Raw genomic sequence first — 12,457 nt, forward strand, 5'->3', positions numbered from 1 at the left:
ATTCCTTGGTGGCAGCAGGTCCCTTGCCTGTTGGAATCCTGGTGCAGTATTGCATTTGCCCCCAGCAACTGGCTGACAGCACAGTGTTGTGAATGTACTCAGACCCTGACCTGTCCTGTCTTGGGGGAGAAGTAGAAGAATTTTGGTAAACCGTGATTTATCGCCAGGCCCTCCTCATAGTTAAGTTCATACACACCATGCAAGATCAAATATTACATGACCAAGGTACTTCACATGGTAAGTGTAGAGCAAGGGCATTAGAAATTGAAGAATCCCTGAGGCTCCATTTGTCCTTGCTCATCCAGTTCATTTTAATAAATGGTGCTTCTCTGTATCAGCACTGTTTGATCCAGCACCACCTGGGGCATTTTCTCTGCAGTTCTTGCACGGTTCACATCCAGTTTAGTATCTCTCTTTTCATTTATTCCAGATTGTTGGGGTTTGCACTGAGGAACTGCATGCGGCTCAGCAGTGGAATGGGCAAGGGATCTTGGAATTGCTTCGGACAGTCCCAGTGTAAGTGCTCATGTAGCCGATATAGGGGAGCATTCCCACAGAGAACAATGCAGTTGTTTATTTTTATTAACAATCTTTAGCTTGTTGATGGAACTTATTTAATCCTGTGCTGTAGCAAGAGATGGGAATTCATTGCAAATCTGTTCTCACGCACAGACACTTAGATGGCAGATTAATGTATGTGAAGTCCACATGTTCAGGGTGAAACAGAGTGAGGTCTTAAAAGCTTAATTTCCTTCTTCTTGTGCCTGCAGCATTTTCTCATTGGTTCTTCGTGAGAGAGCTGGGATAACTGTGACTGGTGACCTCTCTGTGTAGTTCAAAAGAAAGGAAGGAGGGAGGGGGTCGGACTTACAGTGCCTAGCGAAGTTTGGGTACTGTCTGAAAGTCAGAAAGTCACTTTCAAGCTGATCGCACTCTTGGTGGGCCAATATGCAACAGGAGGAGTGTTCATGCAAGTGAAATTCATTGTTATTTCTCCCACGGCATAACAAAGATGGGTAAAGGAGGAAATGGGGTTTAAATGTTAAATGATATGTGGATGCTTTATTTGCTGCCAGGTTGCAACTAAACCTTTTTGGCTTGCATGGTTTTTAAAAAATATTTTTCTCTTATATTTAGTGGAAGTTATTGCTGTGTGATTGTAGCTCAAAAGATTTTTTTTTAATATACAAAATGGTTTTGAATATGTGTTCCTGGGCACAATAGTACAATCTCTAGTGTCTCATTGGCCTTTAATTGATTGATTGTTTGAAAGACCCTTTGCTGCTGGACTTCTTAAACTTGAACTTTTCCCTTTTAGGCACAAGTGCAGATAATTCATGCGAATGCCCTAGAGTAGAGTGGATTTGTCCAGCTGCAAGCTTTGTTTCTGGGTCCCCAAGACAATAAACACTATCTGCAGCTCCCTTGGCTCCTCTAAGTCAATAAAGACAGAGCACCCCTCTCCTCAGTCTGTTCGCATGTTGGTTTTTGGGTTTTGTGTTGTGGTACAAACACCTTTCCAAGGATAAAATGAAACCCAAATGTGCATGATTTGAAGGAAAAGCTGCAAACTACTAAGCTGCTGATATGGAGTCAGGGTAAAAGTCTCTTGCAGCCAAGCGAGGGACTGAAGCAAGTGGCACCTCTGCAGTTAATAATTAACAGCTTCCAAAGTTATGTGAAAAAAGAGCGGCTATCAATGCATCTGAAAAGCTATAAAATATTAACTTCTCTTGCTCTCACTTCAAGTGCTTTAAGAGACTGTAACACAGACAAGGCCAGAGGAGGGGGCTTTTTGACTGCAGTAACAAAGTATCTCATGAAAAAAATGAAATTTTTTATGACAATTCCAAAAGACTTCCATTTTTCCTTCAAATGAAAAGCACCATCTAAGGCTGACTTCTGCAGTCAGCCTGCACTGTAATCCAAAGTCCAGTCTCTGAGTAGTTCATCTTCACAGTAATCTGTTTTCTGTCACCTTTGTTGAGAAACTTCTTGACCCTTCAGACTTTTATGTCTAATGAAAACAAAGATTTCCCTGAATCATCTGAGTACTCAATCAACTAGGCAAAACATCTGTTGTGAGGATATTTATCAGAGTAATAAGCTTTTTATGATACTGAACATGACTGCTGATCTCAGCAAAAAGAGCGGTCCCATTGGGTCCATGCTGCATCTTTAGATATTTAATAGAGGTCTAAATCTTGACCCCATACCTTGCCCATCTTTCTTAGACCTAGGCTACACTGGGCTTCTCAGTCCCAATTTGGGTACCTGCAAAATGGAAACCCTGTTCAGTCTTGGGTGAGTAAGTAGGTCCACACAGGGGTAGCCTGGGTCAATCCTGACTGGGTGGTGCCAGACACCAGGCAGGTAACAACGAGGCCATGGGGGGCTTTCATTATGTACATGGGAAATGTAAAGAACAAGTGCATGCTCTGGGATGTGTATACAACACAGAGGGGCTTCTAGGCTTGTTTTGTACTCTGCCTTGTGCTTCCTTCCTGCAGAGGTCCACTTGGAGGACTCTGGGGAGTGCTACCTGCAGGCCTTGTTTGATTCATTGCCTTTCTTTCTTTGTAGAGCTGGAGGCCCCTGGCTGATAACAGATATGCGAAGAGGAGAGACAATATTTGAGATTGACCCACATCTGCAAGTATGTCTTTAGTTTATAAAATGTCATGTCTTTTGTAGTAGCCAGGGAGAATTGATTTAGTAGTATAAAACAGTTCCATTATTTTCTGCAAAGGTGCTGTGATCTTTTCAATGTTTGCAGTAATGTTGGAAAGCCTTACAGGCTCCCTTTGCCCTCTCGGGTGGTTTAAAAGTGCACATGTTCAGCCTCAGGTGGATGGCAGCTCTAGGAAGAAATTTAAAGAAGGGTGACCAGGAAAACAGCATCTCATATATGAGACAAATTGCTAAGATTTGGACTGCATGTTTTAGAAAGGAGGAAAATAAAAGAAGATGAAAACAGAACATTACAAAATTTAGAGATAATAGATTGAGAAATTCCTCCTTTGTTTTATATGCAAGCATAAGGTGATGTAACATGCAGAAAATTCAAAGCAGAGTAATATTTTTTCACAGCAAATGTGACAGTGTAACTCATGCCTGTAGGATGTCACTTAAGGCCAAGTAGTTGGTATGGTCTGAAAAATAATGGGAAGCCAAAAGTTATTAATAATCATGGATGAATATATGTTAAACCTTCTTCTTCTTTAGAGTTCAAGTTAATTTCTGAAACTTAAAGATCGGAACAGGACCTCTATGGAGGGGTTACCATCCCATGGACTGCTGCTACTTCATGTGTTTGGGAGACAGTTCTGCTTCCCTTCAGAGTTATGGTGCTGGAGTACGTAGGTCCCAGGCAAATTCAGTGTGGTGCTGATCTTCTTTCAGTGAATCACTGAGTATTTGTCTTTAACAGAGAACTTATGGCCTAGCCTGGTAGGGCACGTGCATGTGTGCACGTTTTATACAAGCTATTGCATTTGCTTATGGTCTGTGTGTCTGCATCTGATTAGCCTCAGTTGCCTCACAGCATCTTTCATTTTGAAAGCCTCAGAACAAAACCAAATTTTACTTTTACTGTTTTTAAGAATTCACTCATCTAAAATAACCCCGGTCTGAGAGACGCACACAAAAAAATGTTCCACAAATGTCCCAGAGTGGGAGCTAATACAGCTACAAGTCCTATGAAGTTTTTAGGTTCTTAATGTTTTTGCCTGCTCTCTCCTGGAGGGTGTTTGTTCTCTGCACACTGGTGATTCCTAATGATAACAGGGTTTTCTTCAATTTACTGTAAATGAAAAGTAGCTCAGCTTACTGGAATCTGAGTCAGCCAAGGCAAGTTAAGGCAAATAAAGAGTACGTCTGCCTCACCAGTGTGTCCTGCCACTGAAAGCTGCTATGTCTGTGGTCTTTCCGGACTTCCTCACGTTGAAAGACATTCCTGTTTCTGTTCCCTCTTGCCCTTGCAGTGGTGCATATGTGCAGTTGTGTCTGTACCTCCATCCTGCTCCGCTGCCACAGCCCCTGGGCATGCACAGGGCAAAACCCGCTGCTGCTGCAGGGCTGGGTCCCACAAAGAGCCTCTGCTGAGCACAGGGAGCTGGGCTGGGTGCAGCCACATTGTTTGCCTCCTGCTCTAACTAGTGACAACAGGATAAAGTGTCATTTGCTTGGCATTTTCTTGGTGGTGGTAGAGAGTAGGTGGGAGCTGAAAGGCAGCAGTGGAAGAAAGGCCGAGGGGAGAGGGGGAGCAGGCAGAGAGAACAGACAACTTTCTGGGAGCAGGCAGGCACGCTGCCTGCCTGGGAAGCGGGCAGAGCTTGTTTTGAGGCTTCATTGTCTCTGGTGGGAATTGGTTGAGGCCTAAACCCAGCCCTGGCAGCAGCAGCTGTACTTTCTGTTCGGAGTCGCTGAGAATGGTTCCCAACTAAGATGTCATCCCAGGATGTCGGCAGTTAACACTGTGGCAAGGCTGACTGTTTTCTGTTCAGCCAGGCTTCCCTGTAGGCCATTCAGATTTCCCTGGCAGCACTGTCAAACAGTCCCTGTCGGTCCCCAGCTCTGCGCTGATTCTCAGTGCTTTGCTTCTGTTTTAGCAGATATCTCAGAAGAGAATAAAGCTGATTTGAATTTCCTGAGTTGTGGTTGCTGCTCTGCGGGTCATTCTGCAGTGCTCTGGCTTGTTTAGAAAGGGATCAATGATTTATAAGAGCCTCAGAGCCATCCCTCCCACATGCTGAGAGGGAAATGGGACAGAAACATCCTTTCTTTGAGGAAGGAAAAAGCTGAACCTCCTTTGCCCTGGGCTCCTCCAGCCTCCTGCTCAGACTGCCCTTTCAAGGGAGGAAGAACAGCCCCTCAGCCCAGGCACATCTTTACTGGCTAAAGATGGGGTAAAGCTGTGCATTGCCCCAGCTGAGAGTCTGCACTGGTTAGGGTTTTTGCTTTTTACTGTGTGGTTGGTTCATTTAGTTTGGGGTTTTTTTCCCCTTCAACATCAATACTTGCAAATGTTATAAAACAGGCATGCAAATTAGGCTGCCTTAGGCCAGCTCATTTCCATCAGCCCCCCTTGATCTCCAAGGGATGCCAACAGAGCAGCAGTTCTTCCCCTGAGGAAGTGCTCTGCAAACCAGCTGAGATGCAGATGATGAGTCCCTTTCCCCCTCCCCAAGACTGTGCACCGTCCAGAGGCCCTGTCCGTGTCTGTGAGCAGGGGGCCCTGGCTGCAGGGATGGAGAAGCACGTCCCACCAGAGCTTCTGCCCCATGGAGTCCTTGGGGCCCTCTGGGCTCTTCTGCTCCCTGCTCAAGGGCAAGTTTGGTGGCCCTCCCATGCTTCACCAGTCACTGGAATGAAAAATAGCTGTGTTGACAAGTTAAACCTCCCCCTGCCAGCTGATTTGGGTCCACACAGAGCGCCATGGAGGGCTCCCGAAGGAGCCGCGTGCTGAATCTCACTTAGAGCATCGTTTGCATATGTAGGATCGGATGTATTTTTATTTCTTTTTCCATGACTTCTATTCCTGGGTAAGACAACTAATTTTATGTTTAGTATATAACAAAAGAAAATCCCAGCAGATTTATTATTTCTCAGATGTTTCCATTATGTTTTCATAGAAGCCAGCTTCCCCTGACGCCGAAGGACAATCCCAACAAGGAGCAGTTTTTCAGGGAGAGAGGCAGAAGGAAAGCAATCTCTTGAATGCTTAAATCTAAGTCAGGACTGCTCTGGTACTGCCCCCAGCCACAGGCCTCCACTTGGCCAAAGAGCCAGTTTAGGCAGGTGATCCAGCTTCCCTTGAGTTGTTCAAAGGAAGGGACAGGAGCACATGGAGGAGGGTGGGACTGCAACCGCTGCAAATTACATCAGCTTAAACTGCTGCACAACTGCACCCCAAGTGCTTGTGCTTATCTTTGAACTGCTCAGATCTTCTCTTGAATGGTCACAAGAACAGGCAATGCCCTTTCTAGGGCACAGCGTGCGCAGCTGAGCAAGGGGAGGAATCTACGTGGGTTTTAGTCTGGAAACTGCTTCTTAGGGAACAGATTTTGCAAAGTGCTGGATGCTCCCACGATCTGACTCCAGTGGCAAGGTCAAACTGGAGGGTTGTAAGAACAAGCAGGGAGACCTGCTGCTGTTGTGTGTAACACAGCTCTGCTCTTTCTTCAAATCTTCAGTGTTTCTGTCCTGCAAGTGGTGGGACTTATCACCAATTCTGAGCTGACCCAGCTGTAAGCAGTGAGATGGAGACCTTGCTAATGCCACTTAGCAGTACCAGAATTGACACCCGTTCAGAAGAGGGGGAAACCCGGCGGGGTTGATTGGGTGCCATCGATAAGAGCAGCCCTTGCTCGGTGTAGCTCAGCCCTGAGTTTGTTCAGCTCAACATTACCCCCTTGTGGGACACAGGTAGAAGTTCAGACCGATGCCCATTCCCCTGGCAGGCAGGTGTCCTGTGGAAGTTTTGGCTGTAGCTTAGCATGGTCTTGCTGGCAACTGATGCACATGTCCTTGAGAAAATGCATGGTGTCTGAGAGCATCCAGCTGCTTGTTGGTGTGCAACACCTTCCGAGACCCAAACAGTGGTTAGTGCTTGGCAAGTCCAGCTTGTAACGGAGGAAGTTTGTGTATTTTGCCAACAGAGAATGTTCTGCAAAAGCTTTGATGTTGTGAGCAGACCTGTGTCTCCTTGTCCTTTTGTGAACATCCCAGCACACTGAAAAGCTGTGGTTGTCTGGGCAGTTTGCAAATGACAAGCTCTTGTGAACGATGAGTCTCTCTGTGAGCTGTTTTGATTGTGGGACTTCTTGGTAAGCTTGGAAAGAGAACTTAAGTTTAGTTATTTAGGGGTTTGTTATCACTGATGTATGATAGGTAGACTGTCAGGCTGTTTTCCATACCAGAGTGTATAAATACTCCGAGTTGGTGTAAACCAGAGCTGACACTGAAAGGAGCAGCTCTGCATACCCCAGGCTGTTGATTTCCACCTCTCTCTTTCCCTGCTCCGTGCCTGCCAGGGCCACGTAGTGAAACAGTGGGGAAGGGGCAGGAGTTCAGACCAATCTGCTGCAGAAAAAGTTTGTTCCAGTTCAGACCAGGTCCCCGATGTGGCTCAATGTGCAGTCACCATTAGCTGACACATCAAAGCAGAGAGTGGATGCTGCGCATGCAGGGGGGATGTGCAGGAGCTGCTGAGGGCTGGGGTGAGCCAGTGTGGGGTCCAGCTCAGGTTCAAGCCACATCCAAAAAAGTCTTGGGGTTTTGGATCTTTTCAAGCAGGAGAGAGTGGACAAAGGGATTGAGACAGATGGCTCAAACCTGAGTGGAGTGAGTGCCAAATGTGCCTGGGATGACCTCAGCCGGCCGCCGGAGGATGACGAAGACAGCAGGAGCATTTGCATTGGGACCCAGCCGCGGCGGCTCTCTGGGAAAGGTAAGAGGTCCTGGGCAGAGTTGCTGTCATGACCTTTTGGCTTGTTTTCTGGTGGGCCTGGGCAGTGGGCTGGGTCATGCAGCATCTTGGGGTTCATAACAAACACTGCAGTTACTGGACGGCTCAGCATGTCTCAAGGGAACAAAATTATTTTTGGTGTGGCCTTTTTGAGAAAGGTAGGAGAAAGGAAAAAGAGATCTTTGTGTTGTTTTGTCTGAATGTTTCTTTCAGTTTTTAGGCTATTTCTAACCTGAATTTGCAAAGTTAAACTGAGCACTGGGTGAAACCAGGACTGTAAACACCCACAAGGTGAAGCAACTGTGCTTTCTCGGGCTGCATTGCCGTGTTACCGTTGTCACCTCTTGGGCACAAGCTGGACTGACGCTGCATGTTGCTGCAGCTGAACTCAAGTGATTCTTGTAAATACGGAACTCTGGAAAGGAGAAATAAAATACCGTGGAGTTCCCCTTTGTGAGATGCCATCTTAGCATGCAGATGTCATAGCTATTACACATGCTTGAAACTATGCATGTTACCTTTCAAATGGGTGAAGCAATGTAAAATTTGAGAGCTTGAGACTTCCTGGAATTAACAATGGTTCCCACAGGAATGGAATCTTACTTGTTTTTAAGTACATGGTAGAAAAAATATTTAAATGCATATAGGGTTCCTTCTGGCTTCTGTGCAAATACCTTAAACTGCGCTGGATCTAAAAAGGCTATTTTCCCTCAGCACTGCAAATGTAAAGCCCGGGACAGGTATATATGGTGATATTTGTATATCCTTCAAAATATTTTGAAATAATTTGGATATTTTTTTCTCTATCCAGTTCCCACATTTCTCAAAAAAAAAGATGAGGAGACCTCTGAGAAAGGTGGGAAAGCATCCTATTAAAATATTTGGCCATTAGACATTATAGGAAAATGAAACATTAAAATGACTGTGTCTGAACTGCCTAATTTGCAGTTTATTTTCAAATGTGAGCTTGAGGCACTGCATAAAATTCCATTCTTTTGTGAGTATTGGTTGCAAATAAATCAACAAATTTGCAAAGCCAATTGCAAAAATTTGGGAAGCTCCTTAAACTTCTTTAGTAAAGGAACAAATTGCTATTATGTCTAGTGGGAAATATATCGGGAGGTTCTGTGGGAGCTGCAGAAACAGCAAACATCTCATTTATGAAAGAATGCAAAACTACTCCGAATTTCCTCATCAGGAGGGTTCACTACCAAAGGTTCCAGCTCTCCTTGCCTGACATGACATCACAGTCCAAACCGAGAGAATTCAAGCTGACTTTATAACATGAAATAACTCCTAAGGTGCAGGAGGAGTGGCACCCTTAGCATCTCTTCATTTCTTTGTGAAGGGGAAGAGTTTAGAAGAAATACAACATAGAAACAGGCCTTTAAAAAATAAAAAAGCTGACATCTTGTGTCTGTGACGTTTCTGGGGACGCTAAATCATGTTAAAAATATTATTTTTGCAGATACGGAGCAAATCAGGGAGACTTTGCGGAGAGGGCTTGAGATTAACAGTAAACCTGTTCTACCTCCGATAAATGCACAAAGACAGAACGGGTTGAACCATGACCGAGCACCGTAAGTATCACCCGGCACGCTCAGCTGGTGGGAGAAGGGACCCTAAAGAGCTCAACCTAGAAAACAAAGCTGGGTGGGAAAAGCCTTGACAAGGGGAGAAGAAAGCTGGGAGCAAGTACCTGCAAAGCAAGGGGATAGAAGGAGAATAGTTGTTCAAGTTGGGTTAATGGGCTAGTGCTCTGGAGGGCAGGTTTTGAGAGGGATTTTAGGCAACCCTTGTTAATGCAGAGTGGCTCTGACTGTGTTGAGGAGGACCTGCTGCTCATGGTGTGCAGTGTTTGAAATCAGACTGGACTGAGCCCTATGAAATGTACTGTGGCAAACAGTGCTACGGTATCCAAAGAGCTAGGTGGCACAGATGAGCATTTGCTGATAATTGTCACCCGAGAACTTTGTTTTCAAGTTCATAATTATGAACCTTTTGGTTAAAATGTTGATTTTTTTTTTTTTTAAAGTGACTTTGATCTTGCCCTGTTTTTAAACAGATAGGTACTGGCAGTAATTATATGCCAATACCACCCTGGTCTCTAATAGTCTGCAGACTAACGGGTGATTTAAGTGGGACTAGATGGACCTGTAGATCTCTCCTCATTTGTAATTTTTGTCTTCAGTGAATCTATAGGAAATTACCTGCAGTTTCAAGCCATCTGCAGCATATGCACCTCTATCTTTTGGAGTTTCTCCCCTTCTCCTCTTAAGCTCATTTCAGTTGCTAGTTAAATGTCTGCCCATCAATTTTAGTGTTTTCATCTAAATGATACAGAAAGGCACACATCTTTGCTGCGCTCTTTCATCTTGGTATTTCCTTTGGTTTCCTAGTCTCCGATGAACATTTATGCTTTCTTGTTCCAGGAGTAAAGATCATCATGAAATCATCTCTTTCCTGTAGTACCAGGCAGGGCACTGTTTCAATTCCTGTTTCTTTCTTAATTCAAGCATTTAATGAGAAAAAGATTCCTCATACTTGGTTAGGACCCTGATGTTCTTTTTTGTTACGTTTTGTGCATGACTTCTGATTTGCCTTACGCATGAATGTTTCTGAGTTGCCCAGTCCTTTGGGGGAAGTATTATGTCAATTGCTGATATTGTGTACTAGTAAGTAATTTGAGATATTGGTGCTTATTAAAAAAAAATCTCAAGTGGATTTATTATTGCTTTAGGAATAATCTTACTTTTGCTATGTAGCTCTATGGAGCCAGATTCTGACCTGACTCAGATTTTGAGTAATACTTCCCTACCTGAAGGTCAGTCCCATTGGACCGGTGGGTGGTCCATTGGCTGCACTGAAAAAATAAAATGATACCACTTCATTTGCACCTATCACACCCAGCCTTGGGAGTCTTGAAAGTATTGAGCATGATTTCTCACAGGTTCTGTGCTCTTGCATGAATCTGCACGCCCAGTAAAAGCTCTGAGTTCACAGTGGTTGGGGATGACCAGAAACATTTGGGGTGCACATCAGGTCAGGGAGGCAGCTGATGTAACCCTTAATGCTGGGAGGCTGTTGTTGCTTAGATAAGAAAGCTTTACGTTATTCAGGGTAAGATAAACAGAGATATGTTCAAGACAGAGTGGTGAAAGAGTAGCAGAGGTCTAAGATGGAGCATACAAATATTTACCTGGGTTTTTAACTGTTCTGAGACAGGAAGGCAGGTCAAATTCAGAGCCTCATATCCCTGACAGTGGTCTTTGTTGCCAATCTCTCTCATCTGCAGCAGCCCCACAACCCCCTACCTGAAGCGTGAGTTGCAGGAATGGCTGGTTCCTGGTGTTTGTCTCCTGGAAGATCAATGCATTTCTCTGAGGTCTATGGTTACCATTGTGGAAACTGATAGGTAGCCTATTTCTCCATAATAGCAACTCGGTTAAGGCAAGAGAGCTGTCAGCTGTGGGTCTTGCCAGCGGTTCCTCTGGTGATAGTTAGTATCGGAGGGATAGAGGAGATGTCCTCAACTTAAAACAGCAGTATGTCCTAATACTTTCTTCCTCTATGTTACTGACGGCTTTGAGAGGAATTTGGAAAAGGTATTTTTCTACTCAAGTGGTGGCTTCTCTTTTCCAATTCATGTAGCGGATGCAACAGGACTTGTTCAATGCATTGACCATATTGAGAGGAGTGGTTTGTTCTGGAAATCGGTGTTTACTCACAACCTCTAACTAACTGGTACTTAAATCAGACTTGATTATTACCCTTACTGTGGCTAAAACTTTCCAGTCAACGTATTTTCCAGCACAGTGTGGTACAGATGAACCAGAAGAGGAAGATCTTACTAGGTCTCAGCCTTTCTTAATACACTGTCTCAACACGTCTTATGCGTTTGAGCAAAGTTGTTCAATGTGCTGCTAAGTATCTGAGTATGATCTGGAGACTCTCATTTCCAGCTGCTGCAGAGAGATGTAACTTAGGAGTTCAGCTTTTGCACGTTAGTAGTATATCTACATACATGTTCGCTATAGGAACAGGTAGCAGGTAGCAGTGGCAAAGGCTGAGACACAAAAGGCACAAAACCCGTACAGATATAGTAATTTCATAAGATTTACAAGCACCTGAGATGAAAGACAACTCTGCATATAGATCTAGTCCTTCTTGTGTGATCCTTGCTTGGGCATTGTAGGACTGGAACACAGTTCTGTCCTTCACTGTAAATCTTGTGTAATTAAAGGCAAGTCCTTTAGCTATTGAGCTTCAGTTCTGAATCTATAAAATGGGACCAATAACAATGTCATCTTCTTGAGGCACCACAAGGATAAATATGTTAACGATTACGAGGTGCTGGCTGATGAGAAGCAGGCTTGTGTGTAATCATATCCTGCACTGTACACACCAGACCATAAAATATCAAACCCGTGGTTCGTTGCAAGGGTCCTGTGAATAACTGGTGCATTAGACGCTCCTTGGGAACTTGACAGAAAGGCTCCATTGGGGCATGGCAAATTGTTCCAAAGCTACTTTCCATAGCAAGCACTGCAGAACCCCAGGCTGTCAAATTTGCACCCAGCTGACATTAGGATGTTGAAGTCTGACACAGACTCTAATGGCTTTGTGCAGAAGAGGAATGTGCTGTTTATTTATCGTAGATTTGCAGCCACCAACTGCTTTCCTAGTAGCTTTCTTCCCTTTTATCCTAACCTTACCACCCACACACAATAATCTATCAGGGTTTAAATCAGACAACCTGTTCTGCATTCAGCATCACAAAATAGTATCAGAAACACTCAGACTTTTGAATATTTATTTGTATAAAGTGTGAAGGATTCAAGTTCCATACAGATTTCTCTGTATTTTTATGGTTACAGTTTTCAGTGCTTGTGCAGAAGCCTCACATTGTTTGGTTGCAGATAGGCCTTGATTCAGTTTTCTGGCTCCAGCAAAGAACATGCTTACATGTTAAGCATGCATATTACCAGT

The 12,457-nt window shown here is 44.3% G+C and overlaps 1 protein-coding gene across 2 annotated transcripts in view; it reads left to right on the forward strand.

The window, feature by feature from the left end:
* SUFU (SUFU negative regulator of hedgehog signaling) overlaps nucleotides 1–12,457 on the forward strand; it is a 96,108-nt gene that overhangs the window by 51,561 nt on the left and 32,090 nt on the right. The window contains exons 5-8 of one of the 2 annotated variants that reach the window (XM_065843002.2): nucleotides 431–516; nucleotides 2,584–2,656; nucleotides 7,294–7,450; nucleotides 8,937–9,048. In XM_065843002.2, coding sequence (XP_065699074.1) covers nucleotides 431–516; nucleotides 2,584–2,656; nucleotides 7,294–7,450; nucleotides 8,937–9,048 — 428 coding nt within the window. The remainder of the gene's footprint in view (nucleotides 1–430; nucleotides 517–2,583; nucleotides 2,657–7,293; nucleotides 7,451–8,936; nucleotides 9,049–12,457) is intronic. The other variant, XM_065843003.2, reaches the window with a different exon arrangement.

Source organism: Patagioenas fasciata, chromosome 8, assembly GCF_037038585.1.
Source record: "Patagioenas fasciata isolate bPatFas1 chromosome 8, bPatFas1.hap1, whole genome shotgun sequence".
In the NCBI taxonomy this organism is placed as follows: Eukaryota; Metazoa; Chordata; class Aves; order Columbiformes; family Columbidae; genus Patagioenas; species Patagioenas fasciata.